This window comes from Haliotis rufescens, unplaced genomic scaffold, assembly GCF_023055435.1.
Source record: "Haliotis rufescens isolate VD_foot unplaced genomic scaffold, xgHalRufe1.0.p SCAF_2, whole genome shotgun sequence".
Lineage (NCBI taxonomy): Eukaryota > Metazoa > Mollusca > Gastropoda > Lepetellida > Haliotidae > Haliotis > Haliotis rufescens.
Genome location: NW_025963890.1, coordinates 41,633,971 through 41,654,836, shown reverse-complemented (window position 1 = coordinate 41,654,836; position 20,866 = coordinate 41,633,971). Strand labels below are relative to the sequence as shown.

Genomic DNA, 20,866 nt, shown 5'->3' with positions numbered 1-20,866 from the left:
ATCCACCAACAACATATAGATACAAATCCCATATTTAAGGGACTCCCTAAGCTTATTCAGAAACTGACGAAAGAAAAGACCTTGTGGAATCTTCAGAGTAAAGTCAATATCTTGTCGATGCCACGTGAATATCGATGCAGGCACGACGTCTTTTAGGGATCCTAGAAATCCAATGCCGGGTTGTCTCCCTTTATATCATTTACCATTTTTCTTGTAGGGCCTGCCCAAGCTGTTGCAAATTCTTGGGACGCAGAGGTCGGTTGAGAACCCATCGTCCCAGGCATGTCGGGAAACAGGGGGGGGGGGGGGGGGGGGGGGGGGGTCCCTTAAATATCGTATAAATCCTCGTATAAATACATACGTAAATACCCATCCACCTAGATAATGTCCACTGACAGCATATGATCCAGATATTCTGGTAGTGTGCTTTTTTGTCCTTTGTCTATTGAGCACAGTTACGTTGGTAGTACACCCATTTATCCTCTTCACCCCGAGATGCGACGTCCACTGAGAGGTATGTGCCGTTATTAATATAACAACGAGATCTTTTTTCGTCGTAGTCCAAGCTGGAGCAGGTGCCGTTGCAGAGGTGTTGGCAAGACGTTTCTTCCATCAGATGGACAGTCATATCATATCCAAAGATGACGTGTCCATCGTAACGAACGAGACCAAGCCCCAAAGAAGAACATTCTAAAACAAATAACAAACCGCACGTTACAAACTCTACAGCGAGGTTCACATAACATTGAATTTTTTTGTATTGGTTGTCTACTTTCCCAGTTTAGATTAGGAATAAAACCTAATTTATTGAATATTTGGCAGTGAGTGAGTGAGTGAAATTTAACTTCACATCGGCAATATTTCAGCCATATCGTGACGAAACAGTTATAATAACTATATTTTGATTTAATTAAAACCTGTCAACGGTGGAAAGTAAGATAACTAGAATATCACAGTTTCGATTTTAAAACTAGTCGAGAACAGTTAAAAGAATACATTTTCAATCAACAATACAATATAAAAATGGGCTATAGATCACAGCAACCAAAGTTAGGCCACCTCACTAGGGACCGTGGTGACTTACATTACTTTTGCTACATGGACTATTTGGCAGTGAGCTTTATCAATCAGTGACATATACCCCCTTCCTCGATACGTCAAAAGTTCAGCTGTCGTGTTTCTGTTCCTATAGCTCTCAGATAATACAGTAAAGTACGGTTATAACGAACACGCTTATAACGAACTGACGGATATAACGAACCTACTTTTTGGTCCCGACTATTTGCTGTAGTTATGCTGTATATATGCTTATAACGAACTACGGTTATAACGAACTTAAATTAGTAGTCCCTTTGAGTTCGTTATAACCGTACTTTATTGTACAACAAACGAGGAGTCACTCAAAGCAACGTTATCAGTCAAAGTATTGTCGAAGGTATACCTTCTAATAATTGGTACATACCCAGAAGAATACTGGCACTTTCTTGGTCAGATATTACGAACATCTTCATTATATTCAAAACCCCAGTGGTTATCATTCCTGAGAAATCATCATGGTCGGAGTTAGATTTCAAGGTATTATTTGTGTCTATCTTTAAATTTTAGTGCTTAATGTCATATATTCCAGGACCCAATGTCCATTTACAACGGTCTGAGTTGGTTGGTTGGTTTGTTGTTTAACGCCGCACTCGATGGCGGTCTGTAAATAATCGAGTCTGGACCAGACAATCCAGTGATTGATATCATGAGCATCGATCCACACAATTGGGATCGATGACGTGCTTCAACCAAGTCAGCGAGCCTGACCACCCGATCCCGTTAGTCGCCTCTTACGACAAGCATGGTCGCCTTTACGGCAAGCATGGGTTGCTGAAGATCTATTCTACAACGGATCTTCACGGGTCTCAACGGACTAAGGAGTATTTATGTTCTACAGAGTCACTTATACAAGTCTAGGTATTTGTCTAATAGTATCAGCATTTTCATGACTGTAGGTGCGTGAGTATATGCGTAAGCGTGTTAGGAGCAACTGTAACAATACACGGTGTGCGTCGGTAATATATATTGTTCTTGTTTTCACTTAGAGCGTGAGACCTTTCGGTTTGCACCATTTGGCAAAGAAGCGGTTTTCATGAACGTCATAACATCAGCCACAACGATAGATATAAAACGATAGGGAGATTTTATTTTAGTATAATGCTTACATTATACCATTAAGAAAGTTAAATACTGCTTAATTCCAAGTGAATGTAAATTTATTTTGTCATCCTTTCTCTCTAGTTGGTTGTTGGTTGGTTTGTTGTTTAACGCCGCACTCAGCAATATTCCAGCTATATGACGGCGTTCTGAAAATAATCGAGTCTGGAACAGTGATTGATATCATGAGCATCGATCCACGCAATTGGGATCGATGACATGCATCAACCAAGTCAGCGATCCAAGACACCCGATCCCGTTAGTCGCCTTTTACGACAAGCATGGTCACCTTTTACGGCAAGCATTGGTGGCTGAAGACCTATTCTACCCCGGAATCTTCAGGGGTCCCTTTCTCTCTAGAACTGGGTTAGCTATATAGTAACGTTATATCCATTGTAGTTGATACATGTTATAAGGTTGAGATAGTTATGTCAGTGAAAGATCAGTAAAACTGCGTCAGTCTCTCAACTCTCTTGTCTCGTTAAGAGTGCCCATCTACGATTATTATAAGAAATGATCTTTTGACCTTGAATATATATCTCACTCAACACCTGTCATCCATCAGGTATAATGTTACCCTATAAGTACATTTATGTATTTTTATCGCGTATGGCATGAATTCAAGTACATGGCGACAGATGCTCAGAGCCACATTTTTCAATGGACCTTTGAATCTGTATGGGTGACACACCGATTTGCCTGATGTACATACAAACTGTTTGAGTTTGGAAGGATCTTACCCTCATTTGATGTCCAACATGCTACCATAGATACGCCAAAATATACCTTATCAGCAGGAAGCGTCAGTCCAGCAATAGTCTCATACGAAGTTTCAGAAAGAAGTATTGAAGGATTTATGAATTATGCTACTCTCGGATGAACAGTTGAAGACATAATTTTCCTTTGTGTGGTTAATTCAATATATACTGCCACAAATATATGCCACATAGGCTGTCCAAAAAAGACAGGACCATAGAGTTTACTTTTCGGAGTCGTTTAAATTCCATTTGTACATATCCCCATATTGCAGGACAAACCACTTACGGCCCAGTGATGATTCCAAATTACCATAACCAGCATCAGCATCTGGTGACCGTATGAGGCGGCTAAATGGATTGGGTTGCAAGGTTTGTTTGTTTGTTTGTTTGTTGTTTAACGCCGCACTCAGCAATATTCCAGCTATATGACGGCGGTCTGTAATATATAATCGAGTCTGCACCAGACAATCCAGTGATTGACATCATGCGCATCGATCTACGCAAGTGGGATCGATGACATGTATCAACCAAGTCAGCGAGCCTGACCACCCGATCCCGTTAGTCGCCTTTTACGACAAGCATAGTCGCCTTTTACGGTAAGCATGGGTTGCTGAAGACCTATTCTACCCCGGAATCTTCACGGGTCTTCTGTGACTTGGCTGATAGCGTGTCACCATACCCCCGACCGCGTGCAACGTTGCTACACCCCCCTCCCCCCTAAAAATAGATGAAAAACAACAAAAACCAAACAATATAAAAAAAGAAAACCCTACAGACAACTATGTCAAGTGCTGAAATCAATGTTGTTATGTATGAAGAAGACCCCGTTGTGATTCGGGACTATAATGGGTGCCTACCAACCTATGCCTGTTTTACAAAAGTGAGTTGATTCAGTATTCATGTAACTTGCACAATCATTCTTGCAATAATACTTTGATATTATTCCAGTTTGCGTGCTCAGCTCGTATGCCAATCTTTTTTAGGGTTGTTAACATCACAGCAAGTAAACGGTAACAACTCGTGTCACGGTGTACATTAGAGATAGTAAGTGAGTATGGCTTTGGTGATATCCGGGCACCGGTGACCCAGTCGCCCGAGGCGCATTAATTCAACGTACAGAGTTAATTCCCTTGGCAACACACTTGTGATTGTGGGCTATTTTTCAAAGGGTCGTTAAACCCCACTTACTCACTCACTCACTCACTCACGTTAATGCTCCAGCAATACGACAATTCATGAAGAGGGACATAAGAATGGACTTTCCACATTGTACCAATGACCATGACGTCTTCATGACGTTTTAACCGCTTTACAACCGCCCCAACCATGACGTACAAAACTTACCAGTGACACAGGCCTGTTGTGAGGCGGAAAACCAGTACCCAATCTGACAGGTGCAGACTCCATCATTGCACACAGAGGTCGCCACATGACAGTCACCATCACTGGCACAAGCACTACCTATGAAGTGGGAGGCTGAAAGTATACAAAGAAAACATGAATATCAGGGCTCCACTCCCCGAAGGTTCTTAATATTAAGGGGGAGGTCGGGTAACCGAGTGGTTTAAAACGTTCGCTCATCACGTCGAAGACCCGGGTTCGATTCCGACATTGGTACAATGTGTGAGGCCCATTTCTGGTGTCCACCGCCGTGATATTGCTGTAATATTGCTAAAAGCGGCGTAAAGCCATACTCACTCACTCACTCGTAATGATACGACTATCCGGGCACAAATACTCTAACACAGATTAATGACAGCTCGTAGATCGGTGTGTTGAATGGAGCCAGTTTCTGATGAGCGAGTGAGTGAGTGAGTGAGTTGGGTTTAACGCCGCTTTTAACAGTCTTCCAGTTATATCGCGGCGTGTCAGCTTAATGTGGGAGGAAAGCCCGAAGTGATGCAGGTCTGAGACGTTTACCACTTCGGTGAAACCCATGAGCATGGGTATAGTGCTGACAAACCTAGAAACTTAATAGGGACGAACCGGGATTCGAACCCACAATCATAGGTTTCTGGCGTGCCCAAGGGACGCAACTCTACACAGCGAATCGCGGCCCCTTAGACGACTGGGCCACCCGTGCCCCCCAGTTTCTGATGAAGTAATCGAAACATCACTCGAATATGTTCGAAGGCGCTCCTTGGTTCTTCTCCCGCCATCACTGCTGCAGTAATATATCATTAACTACATGCACCACACCACTCTGCGCCTTATTCTGAAGATTAACAAACCGTTTCACAAAACGTTGAAATTATGCATTAGATCTAGGTACTAATTTACAGCGGTGTGGCTTCACTGATACAGGAAACACAAGACACCTTCCCATTATGACTACTGTTTCAATACGCATACCTCATGGTGCGCGGGGGGGCACGGGTGGCCCAGTCGTGTAAGGCGCCCTGATTCGCTGTGCAGAGTTGCGTCCCTTGGGCACGCCAGAAACCTATGATTGTGGGTTCGAATCCCGGTTCACCCCCGATTTCTAGGTTTGTCAGCACCATACCCGTGCTCGTGGGTTTCACCGAAGTGGTAAACATCTGAGACCTGCATCACTTCGGGCTTTCCTCCCACATTAAGCTGACACGCCGTGATATAACTGGAATACTGTTAAAAGCGGCGTAAAACCCAACTCACTCACTCATGGTGCAGTGACTGCTAATTACTACCTGACATCCCCTGACAGTTCAATGGATAGATACTAAGAAATAGTAGTCATACTGGGAAAAAAGAAAACACATTCCTTGTAGTAATCATTTGATCATTCCTATTATTATTCATATGTTCATGAATTCACACGTTTAAAGTTACAAGTGTCATACTTTTTCCCCAATCACATTGAGTGTAATGGGCCAAAACACCCCTACATGTATATGTCAGTGGTAAAGTTCATCTTTGACAGCCTGGTGAACTGGATATTTAAAGTCATTTTGAATTGTTTATAAGGACGAAACTGTATTCCTGTTTCAAGAACCAGGTCCTTACAAATATCTGGTTCACCACCAGATTAGCGCTCTTTACTCACAGAGATTATCCCAAGATTATCCTAATAATGTAAGGTATTATCTGTAGTCGTTATGAAAATAAGTAATATAAGAAGAAATAATGCAACGAAATTGACATCCACTTACAAAAAAAACCACATCTCTTAAAGGGGCACTGATCTAACGCAATTCCCCGGACTGGTTGTTGCCTTTGTTATTGTTTTTTCCCCCGTGAGTACCCGGATGATACGCAACGCAACTGAGCGTGACCAGAAACTGGGCTACCGTCTGCAAGGACAGCTAAATAAACTTGGAGGCTGGAGGCAATATTTGTTTTACGCATTTTTGCATAAACACTGATTGGTTAACTGTGATCTATACAGATTTCGACAAAGGCCGCATGTTAATTAATTTCTTCAGCCTAAACAAGCAGACAAAAAGAACAGCGGAGCTCATCGGATGTCGTCATTTGGAAATACCCCAGATGGTTATAGTTTTATACTAAAAAAGTATCCATGCAGTGAAAGCATTTTCGGATTTCGGCTTGCGTCGATAATACGATTACTACTCCTTTGTTGACATCCACGTTTTCTCGTATAACCCTTCACTTGTGTATTTGACGTCATTCACTTGATGCTCAGTTAATGAATTTATTACAGGTACAATTAGTGGTAGCACCAGTTAGATTACCTGACAAAGCTTCCCATTTGGCATTTATTGTGTCTGGGGTAATTATTCAATCTAAATCCAGGTTTGAAGTGAGGTGAAATGTGTGTTATGTAATATGCACGTGGCAGCCCAGCAAGAGATGAATGATCAGTTGATTTACCTTTTTTTGTAAATCAACGGATCGTTCCTAGTCATCAAAGGATTAACAGAAAATACGTTGATTGATTAATCACTGTTATCTTGCACAGTGGATATGTCAAGAGTGAGTGTTTACATGTCTAGGTTTACTAAAACAAAGGGAATACACTCATACCATGGCGTGAAGTGCCGATGTAAAAACAACATACTTTGTTCAGAGGGTTAACTTATAATACGTTGATTGATTGATCATTGTTATCTATCACTCAATGGATTTTTTAGGAACCGTGAACGTTATGAAAACAGTTGTCACGTGGGCTTTCTCAGCCGACCATTGAGACTTGACACCTATGTAAAACACCTGAAACAATCCAAGTGATCAGTTGAGAAACGAACACGGGTTATAATATCCCGAAACGACATATATCTTTTAAAATATTTGATTGTTACTGAGACACGTGACATCGAATAAGTTTCTTTGTACATCTGCAGACGAGTGGGATATTATTCCTTTGTGTGGATATTCACGGATACATTCCTCGAACAAGGAAGCTGCCTAAAATTTATACACATAAATTTGGTAGGTTGTAATTATGATATTTGCATTTTGTTTTCCTTCATTTGAACCGATTCGTTCTTGTTTCCCCTCGTCTTGGTTGGGAAATTCTTCAATGCGCGATAGACGTTGTTTTCACAGGTCTTTTCCTTTGTAAGCGTGTATATATTACCGTCAATTTGTAAAATGTGATTCTCTGAGGCAATTTATAAAATGTGTAAATATTTCAGTCATTTTGACTAAAAAATCTCTCCAGATTGATTGAGACGATCAAAAGGGCCTACAAACATCACAACAGATTATTATGTAGGATTAGAAGCCAAACAACATATAAATGTACTTTTCTCAACGTAACATTTTCAATCTCTTGGTGATGACATTAAACATCAAAATGTTTGGAATTTGTTATCATAATAATACAGATGGAAATGTTTTTCAGTCACTGAAAATAACTGAATATTTAGACGTTTAAATATTACGACGTTACACATTTGACAGTAAAAGAAAATACACACTATAAAAAAAGCAATGCTCAGGTGAAATATGTACTTTGTGTTGCAAGTCAAAATAGTGTAAACGAAAATCGCAAAATTACCAAGCAAGTGACTTATCAAAACTTCGTCACCATTACCGATGCTACCCACAAAGATACCTACATTTCCTTATTATCTCGAAAACTGTATTTCATTTTGTTCATCAATGTGACCATACGCCCTTATTACTACCCATAAAAGCGACTAATGCGCTTACGAAAGGCGCAGCAGAGGTCGCGAACTAGTCTAGATTTCTGCTATACATCCGGGTACTCACTGGGAAAAAACAATAACAAAGGCAACAACCAGTCCCGGGGAATTGCGTTAGATCAGTGCCCCTTTAATCTCTTAACTGTTCGTGTATGTTGGGCAGAGTACAGATGACGACTGGAGTAGTCCATTATTCTATAGGTATGCTAATTTTACCCCTTTCTTTTTTAGTTGCTTGGTTGGTTTGTTGGTTAACGCCGCACTCAGCAATATTCCAGCTATATGACGGCGGTCTGTAAATAATCGAGTCTGGACCAGACAATCCAGTGATTTACATCATAAACATCGATCCACGCAGTTGGGATCGATGACATGCATCCATCAAGTCAGCAGCCTGACCACCCGATCCCGTTAGTCGCCTTTTACGACAAGCATAGTTGCCTTTTATGGCAAGCATTGGTTGCTGAAGACCTATTCTACCCTGGATCTTCACGGGTCTTCTTTTTCAGTAGTCATAACGGGATTGAACATAAAGCATACCCTGTCGTGTCTAACTGACATGATTGTCAATTTAGTTAGTGCATATAAAGTTTTGATTACATCATCTGGCATTAACACAATTGAACCTGTTATGATAATGTGAATGCCTGACGTGATGAACATATACTGAACCGCAAAAGAAACGTCACAATGGATAGATATATGAGAAACTTTATTTGTCCAAACACTGTAAACATACTTTGAGATGAAAGATGAAACTTGGCAAAACTGATCATCAAGGTTGAAATTAAACTGTCAAATGTTCTTAAAGTGAAAAACAACCCTAGTCTCTGAGAAACATTGTCAGCCTTTACTTTTAAAAGTTGCTTGGTTGAATTTGTCATGTCAGAAAACATATTATTAGACACTAAAATCATGACTATCGGACAATGTTAACTGTGTTTGTGAATTTCACCGACTGCCAAAAGTGAATGTTGACCCCTGTTTGACCTTTGTTGACCCTTCCCCAAAATGCCCGGGATTTACAACTGGGCAGCCCAAGTCAAAATTGTTCAGTATACATCAGGAAACTCAAAAACACTTTTAAACCTGTGTTTCCATGATTTGGTCACGGGACCTACAGGTTGGTCCTTGACTATTGAATCTTCATTGATGGAAGTCGAGGGCGTCTAGACCTAGGGCCATCATCCCAGCCTTAAACATAGCTGCCTAACGTTTAACAGTGGAATATGCCCATACACTTGTGACATGCGGTCATGAATTTCTTGTGGAGTATTTTTCTCTAAATTGAAAAACAACTTGATGACTGTTCGGTACTCCTTCTTTTCCATGTCTGTGTCCATTTGAACCTCTATCACGTTCGACTGGCTGTCAGTTATATACAAACGGTCTCAACAGACACTTGCAATGAACTACTAAAAAAATGTGCTACACTGACAAATTCACTTTGTTATCGTACATAGTTGAAAGTTGATCAGGGCTTAGAACTTTTTGACCAGACCTCGTATCACTCATGGAGCGAATGAAATATGACAAAGACATGAGACTATTTAAGTGATATACAATTTATTTGAATATTAACATTGTTTATTTTATCCTGTATTCTATTTTCTGACATATTTCCATATCTCAATCAATATGAATGTAGGAGTATTCTGTATCTACACTAATATTTTCTATACTGTTGGTTGGTTGGTTGGTTGTTTTACGCCGGACTCAGCAATATTCCAGCTATATGACGGCGGCCTTTAAATAATCGAGTCTGGACCAGACAATCCAGTGATTAATATCATGAGCATCGATCCACGCAATTGGGATCGATGACATGCATCAACCAAGTCAGCGAGCCTGACCACCCGATCCCGTTAGTCGCCTTTTACGACAACCATAGTCGCCTTTTACGGCAAGTATGGGTTGCTGAAGACCTATTCTACCCCGGATCTTCACGGGCATTCTACACTATGTAGATGTGACAAGTCCTAATAACATAAGAATGGGTGGTACATAATATATATTTCACTCAGCCACATAATACACATAATGCAATTAGTTATTTTTCTTTAAACTCTCAGTTTCTGAACAGGTGCTTGTTTAGAGGCACATGGCACATTACGATTATGTTAACTTCAAAATCAATCAATTAATAGCAAAGGATTTAGAGCTCCTCTTAAAGGTACTTGTGAACACGTTTCTCGTTAGAGTTTTATGTACTAAAATCTTTGTGCATACGGCTCCTCTAATAATGTACTCCATTCTAAGACCTTATAATTTACAATGGCCACATAACAAACTCTCATTTCTAACGTAACTCTGACTTTTGGCATGGTGTGTCTATGCACAGTTATATCACGGCCTGTCAGATTGATGTGAGAGGAAAGCCACACGTGATGGGTGTCTTAGAATTAGGATACTTTTGTGAAACACTTTTTTGTCCTAGGAAGGTAAAAGAAGATGTATTATATTTGATATTCATAATTACCTCTTGGCAGTAGGAAGAGTCTGGAACCTTCTAGAGCAGTGGCCGGAGGGTATATCTTGGTAGGACTAGCAAAGCTTGTAGCATGACCCGTACACCCGCTCGTGATCCCGTGTACCTGCACACTTCGACAGCGAGTATCTTGGAAACAGCGACTGATACACTCCGCTACGCTGTCCATTTGGTCATTCCACAACACGTGCTCGTTCACGAATAAATTGTCAAAGTCAGCTAAGGGCACAAGTTGGGTTTTTTCACACCGAGAACAGGTGTAAGAGTGTATTTGGAGTAGTAGAGATACAACAGAGAAAAACTTACACATGACAAAGGCTGTCATTTTGTTGTGTCCGAGAGTGATTGGAAACTAATATGTCAGATGCAATAGTACGTCCGTGTAGTAAGCGTTGTTGAATCCAATTTGTTGATTCCGACACAGATAGAAACCACACGGAGAATATCAATGCAGTTTGCACTGTTGACTGATTTTCATGACTTCTTTATTGTCAAACGTTTGTAGGATTAACAATAGATGAGGAACGCCCAGTTGTCATTAAGACGAAAACCAAAGCGTGACATATTACTACTAAAACCAATACCAAATCAATATTTGTGTGTTTTACTCTGAGCATTAATTATCTCAGCTATATAACGGCATACAGGTCACCCGACATGTGACCGTTTTTGAGCGAGCTGAACAATATATTCCCAATAATTGTCCAATAATACAATTTTTGTGAAGGACGTCCATAGAGAATAGGTAATTCGAGGTAGAGGCATGGCATCCAGTTTATAACTAACAGGAAACCAAATAATCCATATACATTGGGAAACACATTCATAAATATTTCCCTTTGCTATTTGACAGTCGTCGAAATTTCACAATCACTTATGCAAGATCACACTAGCTTAACCACGTATAAAGCGACAGTTGATAGCAGATTCCGGGATAGTGTGGAGTACAACACAACCCCAAGCCGATCATTTCGTAGTTGCACTCATTCGGTGTAATCTAATCTGAAGGCAGGTGAGGTTAGGTGAATTGGGTTTTAACGTCGCGTCCAAGATTATTGCACTTATATAGCGACGTGCATGCACATGTGTGTGGCTGCTTGTACTAGTCCGGACTGATGCCGATGTTATAGTGCTAGCTTACTGAGATTCCATGCCGCAGTTTAACACGAATACCCCACTCAGACGCCGTATACTGACTTCGAGCCGACCAGTCCTTGTTTTAGCCCCTTAATGCAGAGCGCCAGGCAGGGTAACAACAAGTACCATCTTTTAACGTCTTTTGGTAGGACGCGGGCGGGATCGAACCCCGGACCTTCCGCTCTCCGGGCGGACATGTGTTACAAATTGTGTTTGTTTGTTGTTTAACGCTGCACTCAGCAATATTATATGACTGACAACATGAGCATCGATCCACGCAATTGGGATCGATGACATGCATCAACCAAGTCAGCGAGCCTGACCACCCGATCCCGTTAGTCGCCTTTTACGACAAGCATAGTCGCTTTTTACGGCAAGCATGGGTTGCTGAAGAAATAATAACGAGAGACAATCTAAAGTGGGCTTCAATTGCCACAGGCAAACAATATGATACATAAACAATGAACGAATATGCAAACTCGTTAACTAAACAACCAGCTATTAAGAAATATGGCTAAAACAACACTCTGGCAATGCAATCTGTAAGACACATATATAGACAGCAGATTAAACCGGCTGAGACCAATAATACCTGGGAGTTAATTAACTCTGCACTCTCTAATGAGTGAATAACCTAGGCTTGGCTAGATGGGGAGAAATGGCTACTGTGCACCTATCTCTAAAAAGTCTCAAAAGAAAAAAATACTTCACTTTCTAAGTATACACGTACTTGACTAACATAAGTTCTTGAGTGCGGCGTAAAACAACAAACAAACAAACACAAGTTCTTGACACCCAACAAGAAACAACGACCTTTGCTAGATAATTCTGAGAAAATGTGTTATTCATGATTACTAGATAAAAGGGGTATATTATTTAAATATAATACCCTAGCCAATACGTTTAGCGCCGTACCACCAGGGGTTAGTCAGCATAAGATCAACACTGCCCAATAATTACCGAATAGCGAAACGAAGTTCAAACGTTCATACTGTAGTAGAACGACCCGTCAGGGTCTAACGGTTCCTGGCGATAATTACACTCGGTAGCGCTGTAGCCTGACATGTTGACCTTGGAGAGGACATCCAGTCTCGTCGGCGAACAGAATTGTGGGGAAAACATGAATAGCAAACTAACTATTTAACCATTTGATTTGATTGAAACATATTTGTGCGAAAAGTCAAATTGATTATGCACATGTGACACACTTACAAGGCCTTCTACATATTTTTCATTCATTGTAATACATGTATGTGAATAATAATAGTGCAAAATAAATTACAGTGCATACAAATTATATACACGTAATGAGAATAACACACACAATTACACTGGTTTGTTTGTTTGCTGTGTAACGCCGCACTCAGCAATATTCCAGCTATATGACGGCGGTCTGTAAATAATCGAGTCTGGACCAGATCATCCAGTGATGACATCATGAGCACCGATCCACGCAATTGGGATCGATGACATGCATCAACCAAGTCAGCGAGTCTGACCACCCGATCCTGTTAGTCAATTTGCCAAAGTTAAGTTATTGAGTAAATAAAGTCCAAAAGCCCCGAAATGATGTGGAAGGGAAAGATACAGTTGATGTTAATTAGGTTATCTGATTAAGATGGACAAAAATAGTTAAACCTCAATATATAGCACATATGCAGTTACGTATCACCTGGATGGAAGAGATCTTCCAAATACCTTAAGGGCCTCCAGTCTAGAAGCCGTACTGACATTTAGGTAGCGTAAATAAGCTTGACTTTTCCAGAATCCAATATCTTGGATTATCTCACCGGGTAGGCCTGTACTTAACGGCCCATGATGCACCACCACCACGTCTAAATGAGTGCCCTGTAACTACAACATTTGAACCACATAATGCTAAATTGTACTGAACTCTACTAAAAAATCTGTCACGAGCTAAAGCACATAGATTATTGTCACACAACAGCGGTTGTAGCTGCCCAGTATCTGCATGCAGCAGCAGCAAAGACGACATAGCTTCAAACAGATTGAGGGGATGTCCCTTGATGTTAGGGAGAAGCACCTGCAGAATTCTCTCCCTAAACTATGGAGTTTTAGACCATTTTAAATCTATCACAAACGCTCCATCGCTCAGGGAGACATCTTCAACACACATGTGCTTGCTGGCATCAAACACACTTTTACACAAAAAGTTGCTAGATCTAAGCATACCGAAAAATCCTGTTAAACATGCAGTCCGGATGGACGCACCCAATAAATTTGTCAAGTTCAGCTTAGAACGAATCATCAATAAGTGATGGGGAATAATGGGTGCTGCACACTTTTAGAGCATCACCTAGCTCTCTTCGTACACCCCTGAGCAGGTTCTGCACATGCCAGTTATCCTTCAATGGATCATCAAGATCATTCATTTTGTGAATATTAGACACAATGCACAAATATTGTCTCACAGTACTGTACTTAAAATGCTTTATATCAACCATGTATGCCACAAAACAAGTAAGACACTCATAATGTCTTGTGATTCAGTATTTGCGCTATTTGTGTTGGCTCCACGCGCAGTACAACTTTGTGTTGAAAAGCTATCCATGTGCCTGCCAAGTTTAACGTTCTTGCAGATTCTGATTCTAGAATACATGAGCCTGGACAATTATCATGAGATTTTACAGCATTTGCAGTTGTCTGTTTTAGCAGAGTATCTCTTTATTGGCATATGTCTGAAAAATTCATTTCTTACAGATGGGACCCGTGAAGATCCGGGGTAGAATATGTCTTCAGCAACCCATGCTTGATGTAAAAGGTGACTATGCTTGTCGTAAAAGGCGACTAACGGGATCGGGTGGTCAGGCTCGCTGACTTGGTTGATGCATGTCATCGATCCCAATTGCGTGGATCGATGCTCATGATGTTAATCACTGGATTGTCTGGTCCAGACTCGATTATTTACAGACCGCCGTCATATAGCTGGAATATTGCTGAGTGTGGCGTTAAACAACAAACCATCCAACCAACCAAATGAATCTGATGCGTGTGACTGTCTTGTCTTTCTTAATAAAGTGTTTGTAAATGTCTCTCGTTTTATGAGATTCCTTCACTCGTGTCTGGTAGTAGTAATTTTTTGTAAAGGAAATGACGTCACGTGGGTAATTAAATCAAATATTTTAAAGACATAGTTTCAAATCCAACCCCTAGTTAAAGCATTTCATGTAGATATATCTGAATCCTTTAAGTTTTAGAAATACATAAGATAATACTGATAATGACTGCTAAAACGTCATTCATGTGTATAATATTATATATTCATAATTATACATCAAATGAAATAGATTAACTTTGTGAAATTAAGTAAAGAGAAAAGCATTAATAACATGACTGATTCGTGTTTGTATGTGAATTTGAAAACTGATAATCAATCAAGAGAATGAAACCAAACGAGGCTATAGGTCTAGTTTACATGCTTTCACCACTCAGTATTAGAAGTATTTTGGTCTCCTCTACAATCATTATGGCAATACCGTCAAAGGACAATTCAAAGTCCTTGTTCTACTATTAAATGGGGTCGCAAGCCAATGATTTGGTTTGCCAATCAGTTCTCTTGAATAATGGATGAAATTCTATGTGGTTTAAACATCCATTGTAGGACATCGATTTGGAAGTAATAAAACGATGGTAATTAAATCCTTAATAATGCCTATAAATTGGTCACATTTAATTATTCATGAAAGATCCTTGTGGATCCTTATTAGGGCATGCATTATTCCAGCCGTCTTGTTTCATCCTAGTGACGTATATAGCGCAGGTATCCAGGTATTATTGTTGGGATTGTTGGTAATACAATGGCTGCTGCTGCTGCTAAGGCAGCTTTCAACAAATCTGTGACACCACTTCTTCTACCCTACAGTGATTATAAACCTGTCATTAGATGTTACATCAGAGATCTAATGCAGAAGAAGTGGGACACCCAAGTAGGAATCAATTAATTACATGCAATAAAAGCGAATATAGGTTATACCTACTTGGATTGTCAGTCCAGATTTGAAGAGGTCGTATTAAGACGATGTCGTATTGGCCATTCTCGATATACTAATGAATATTTGTTGAAAGGTGAGGATCCTCCATTCTGCATCCCTTGTGATGAAAGAATCACGGTCAAGCATGTCCTGCTTGACTGTATTGATTTTTCCATCACAAGGGATCAATATTTCAAAACATCATCTCTTAAGGATCTTTTTACTAGTATCAACTCTCGTTTAATTATAGATTTTTTTAAACATATTGAATTGTTTGCAAAGTTTTGATTAACAATATTGTATAAAAACTATGTTTTAAACTTGGTAGAATAGATTAACAACTGCGATTGTAAGTGGCTGTATCCTCGAAGGGGGTTAAAGTACAGTAAACTTATTGTCCCCTGGAGAGGATACATATGTTCCATTTCTTTCAAAGTAAATTTATAGATATCACATTTTTAATCGTAGAATATTTGTTCGTTTTAATTGGTGGTTAATATTGACTACAATCGCCAGCGACTGAAGGGATGGTGTAAATCCTGCTGGGGAGCCGTGCAGGTAGCAAAAGCATCGTAAGTCCCCTCGGTCCCTGGTGTGGTGGCCTAACTTTGGTTGCTGGCGATCTATAACCCGTTTTTATATTGTGTTGTTGAATTGTACTTTATTCTTTTATATACTCTCAAACTAGTTTTAACTAAAATCTGTGATACTCTAGTTATTGTACTGTCCTTTGTCGACAGGTTTCATAGTTCAGTTTTGTGTTTCATGAATATATAACTTGATTTAGTCACGATATGGCTGAAATATTGCCGATGTGACTATAAACTATAAAACTAACTCACTCACTAGTATCGACTCAAATGCAGATTTATTTGTCCCCCGACCAGTGGATCCGTTTGCGTTCCAGTTTTATCATTCTCAACTCCCTGGGGAGTACACACCCCAAGCTGCCTATAGGTGCAAGAGGTTTTTACATCCACCTCATATATCGGGTACCTGTTCCCTTCCGGGTGAACAGAAGCATTTGCCCTGGGCGACACCAAAAAGTTGTGACACTTGTGTTTCGAGTGTATGTACGTATTCGTGTTCCCACCTTCTGGTCATCAACCATCGTGTTCGAGTGGGTTCCTTTAAGTGCACATGGTGTACACTAGGCGTCGTGACAACACTGTAAACACCTGGAATCATTGTTGGTCCCAAGGCTGAATAACAACCCGGTCACTAGCGGGATACGATCTCAGCACCTGGCGCTTGAGTGCAACAACTGTGGGAAGTTACCCACCAAGAAACGACTTTCACTGTTCAAAGTGGTTAGTGAGTGAGTGAGTTTGGTTTAACGCCGCTTTTAACAGTATTCCAGTTATATCGCGGCGTGTCAGCTTAATGTGGGAGGAAAGCCCGCAGTGATGCAGGTCTGAGACGTTTACCACTTGGGTGAAACCCACGAGCACGGGTATGGTGCTGACAGTGTTTTGTCACACTTATTCTTGATGCATAGATCTAAATATGAAACAGATGAGTTGGTCTCACTGGTCTCCTTTATTTCTAGTTCAGGTGGGTATAACCAGTGGATTTGTTTGTTTGTTTGTTGTTTTACGCCGCACTCAGCAATATTCCAGCTATATGACGGCGGTCTGCATATAATCGAGTCACGACCAGCCAAATTCAGTGATTGACATCATGAGCATCGATCTACGCCTTTGGGATACGATGACATGCATCAACCAAGTCAGCGAGCCTGACCACCCGATCCCGTTAGTTGCCTAACACTATCAGAGTTGCTGATGCCGGGATGTTTACCTGGAACTGGACCCGTGAAGATCCGGGGTAGAATAGGTCTTCAGCAACCCATGCTTGCCGTCAAAGGCGACTATGTTTGTCGTAAAAGGCGACTAACGGGATCGGGTGGTCAGGCTAGCTGGCTTGGTTGATGCATGTCATTGATCCCAATTGCGTGGATCGATGTTCATGATATTAATCACTGGATTGTCTGGTCCAGACTCGATTATTTACAGACCGCCGTCATATAGCTGGACTATTGCTGAGTGCGGCGTTAAACAACAAACGAATGAATTACCTGGAACTGACGGCGCAAGGCACATGACGGCGTAAATGCTCAATGAGAAATGCAGACCTAAAAATACATATACATATGATTTATCGGTATTGCAACTATATACACACTCACCTCCTTGCTGTCCCATTTTGTAAATGCTAAATCGTATATAAATATGAATCAAATTGATTATATGGTAATCACGTGCCTGACGAATTGCCTTTTCCAAAACCAATAGACATCAACACCCAGTGAAAACCCAAGAACAATTCCGGGACTCCAAATCCAATTTCACAATCTTTTTTCTAATCATATTGTGGTACACATTTATATTCGTTATACAACAATTCGTGATCTGAGAAGGACTATTTTCCATGTTTTATTCGGTATTTCCACATGACATCGGTTTCGAAGTGAGCATATACAAGATATACATTACTGCCAATTAGTATAACATATGTTACAGTTACTTTTAAATTAATAGTAGCTAACTAAACAGGTTTCGGTAAGAGTTATATCTGAGGGATACCACAGGTTTATTATTGAATTATTGTTAAAATTTGATGGTGCGAACGTTTATGATGAAACGGTCTTAACAAAACATTAATTTATAATTAACCTCCACTGAATCATGCATTGGAGTTCCACTCAGCGTCGAGATCGTGTTCGAACACCTGTTGCACTTCGAAATAACTGCGTATAAATAATATTAACCATATGTTACCTTACGTTTTGTCGTCACGGTGTCAATCTAAGTGTTCAGGTGCATTTGCAACACGTCGAGGAGTGGTCTTACTCAGAAAGATAGTATGGCAATGGATGTGTCCTTGGTCTGTGCAGTTGTCCTAACCCTGATCACTCAGATACTCTCATGTGAGCGGCTTCAAGGATCCCATTATTATTTTGGGATTCCAGGGACCCCAGTGGTCAAACACCTATCCAGTTATGCCACACGTGGTTTGAACATCGTCAAGGATGATCAGAAATGTACTATCCATCGTAAGTAGATTAGTTTAAACAATATTACATTGCTCCGTATGTTTATTTCGAAAGTGCAAGTATTTTTTCGCCATGCATCTTGTTTTCTTCTGTGAAACAGGTACATCGGAATCTTTCCATTGGTCGTTAACATTCAAGGCATCAGTATTGCTTTCAAAAGATTGTATGGTAGACATAAGGAGTGAGTGAGTATGGTTTTAACCAGCAATATCACGGCGGGGGACACACATTGTACCCATGCCGTGTATCGAACCCGGGTCTTCGGCGTGACGAGCGAACGCTTTAACCACTAGGCTACCCGACCGCCCCGGAAGACATAAGGAGGATATTTCCGATGCAATAATATCCGTGTTTATTTAGGTGAACAATTGACTTGCCTTTGCATGTGTTTGGGAAGGGTGCCAGCGGTGGTGCAGGATACGCTCATCTTTTTGCGAACACCTAGTATCATCATTTGATAGTCATTCTTAAACACGGGATTATGATATAGTCGGAAGCGTACAATGCTTTTAGTAGAAGTTTCGTATGCTTATGGACCCGTAAAGATTCTGGGTAGAATAGGTCTTCAGCAACCAACGCTTGCCGTAAAAGGCGACTAACGGGATCGGGTGGTCAGACTCGCTGACTTGGTTGATACGTGTCATCGTCTGTCCTGTTCCTGAAGACCTATTCTGATCCTGATCGCCGACATCTTCAGTGAGCCACCACCATCTCACAAGGTTGTTGTTTGAGAGTGCTTTTAAGCATACGACCTTTTCTCTAAACAAATGTGTTTGGACCCAAACACATTATTGTTCAGGTCTTCTCGTTGTTTTAGTAAAAGTTATATCCAAGTAAGTTTTTCCAGTTCAGTTATGTTTAAAGGAGACATATCTACCGCCATTCCACCCAAACGCTAGTTCATTTATGAACTGTGGGAGGATAGTTGTCTTGGAGCCAACTTTGAACGAAAAACACTAAAATTGACATTGAAACATTCACTTTATCCAAATTGTATCACAAATCATCAGAAATATTTTTAAACTATATTCGAAGACAATACCACAATACTGAATTGATGGCCCTATGTAATGTAGGCCTAGCATTTTTCGAATTACATTGTGTGAGTGGAATTTTACCAATGTGCGTCATATTTCATAAAATAAAATGAAAGATATACAGTATTTAATTATTTTTGTGCCATGTTTAAAATGTCAATAGGTTTAAAATTCAATAGGTTGTCCGGTTCATTTCATATAATTCAATAATGACAACACGTTAACCGCTATGTTTATGTATACCAGATGAACTTGTTGGATCGATAGACAACAATGTTCTGTCAAACAATTAATTCTCATATAAAACGTGTAAATATATATAATTGTAGCATGGTATTGACACATATTTGTTCCAAATGATTCAAACAAACTTCTCTTAGCATCCTGCATATCTGATGAACGATGTTGATGGGGATGGGGGAGTATAACCTGAGGACAAAGAATATGAAATGGCCTTAAACAAAAAACGTTTCTATGGGTTTTTTGGACGTTAGAGGCTCATTACTGGTGCTACGTCTATCTTAAATCTATGGTAAATAATAAAAGTGACAAAACCCTTTCCATATTCGATAGAAACTAGATTCGATTGTACGATTCCGACTACAGCATGAACATGTGTTTATGAATCACTACCAAATAGTGATGATACCAGGTCTTCCCGAAAAAATGAGTGTCCCACCGTAGACACCCGTCACAAACACATGCAAAGGCAAGTCAATTGTTCACCTAAACAGTGAGTGAGTGAGTTTAGTTTCACGCCGCTTTAAGCAATATTCCAGTAATATCGGCGGGGGAAACAACAAAAGGGCTTCACACATTGTACCCATGTCGGGAATCGAACCCTGGTGTTCAGCGTAACGAGCGAACGCTGTAACCACTAGGCTGCCCGACCGCCCCTGGCTATTACCAGTTATGTCCCTTCTAAGCCTCTCCCCTATGGACCAATCAGATTCCACCTCTCGTATCACTTGCGTTTGCTTCACACAAAATGGCGGCTCCCAGTCAGGACGATCTGATCGATAATCAAGATCTATATTGTGATAAAACGGGTCTCACATCGTGAAATGCATCAAATCACGTGAGCACCTTGATTAAAGACATGAAAAGATTTGGAAA

General features: G+C 40.4%; 2 protein-coding genes across 2 annotated transcripts in view; one reads left to right on the top strand and one right to left on the bottom strand.

Annotated features, from left to right (window-relative positions):
- Window positions 1–324: 324 nt before the first annotated feature.
- Window positions 325–10,955, bottom strand: LOC124118733. The gene is made up of 3 exons (XM_046480977.2): window positions 10,521–10,955; window positions 4,299–4,430; window positions 325–690 (listed from the first exon to the last, which is right to left on the bottom strand). The coding sequence occupies exons 1-3, from the start codon at window positions 10,852–10,854 to the stop codon at window positions 443–445; spliced, it is 714 nt and encodes a 237-aa protein (XP_046336933.2). The 5' UTR covers window positions 10,855–10,955; the 3' UTR covers window positions 325–442.
- A 7,514-nt stretch (window positions 10,956–18,469) lies between these two features.
- Window positions 18,470–20,866, top strand: part of LOC124118743 (nose resistant to fluoxetine protein 6-like) — a 28,135-nt gene continuing 25,738 nt past the window's right edge. Inside the window, exon 1 of the mRNA XM_046480988.2 lies at window positions 18,470–18,713. Within this exon, the coding sequence (XP_046336944.2) occupies window positions 18,524–18,713 (190 nt within the window). The 5' untranslated portion in view covers window positions 18,470–18,523. The remainder of the gene's footprint in view (window positions 18,714–20,866) is intronic.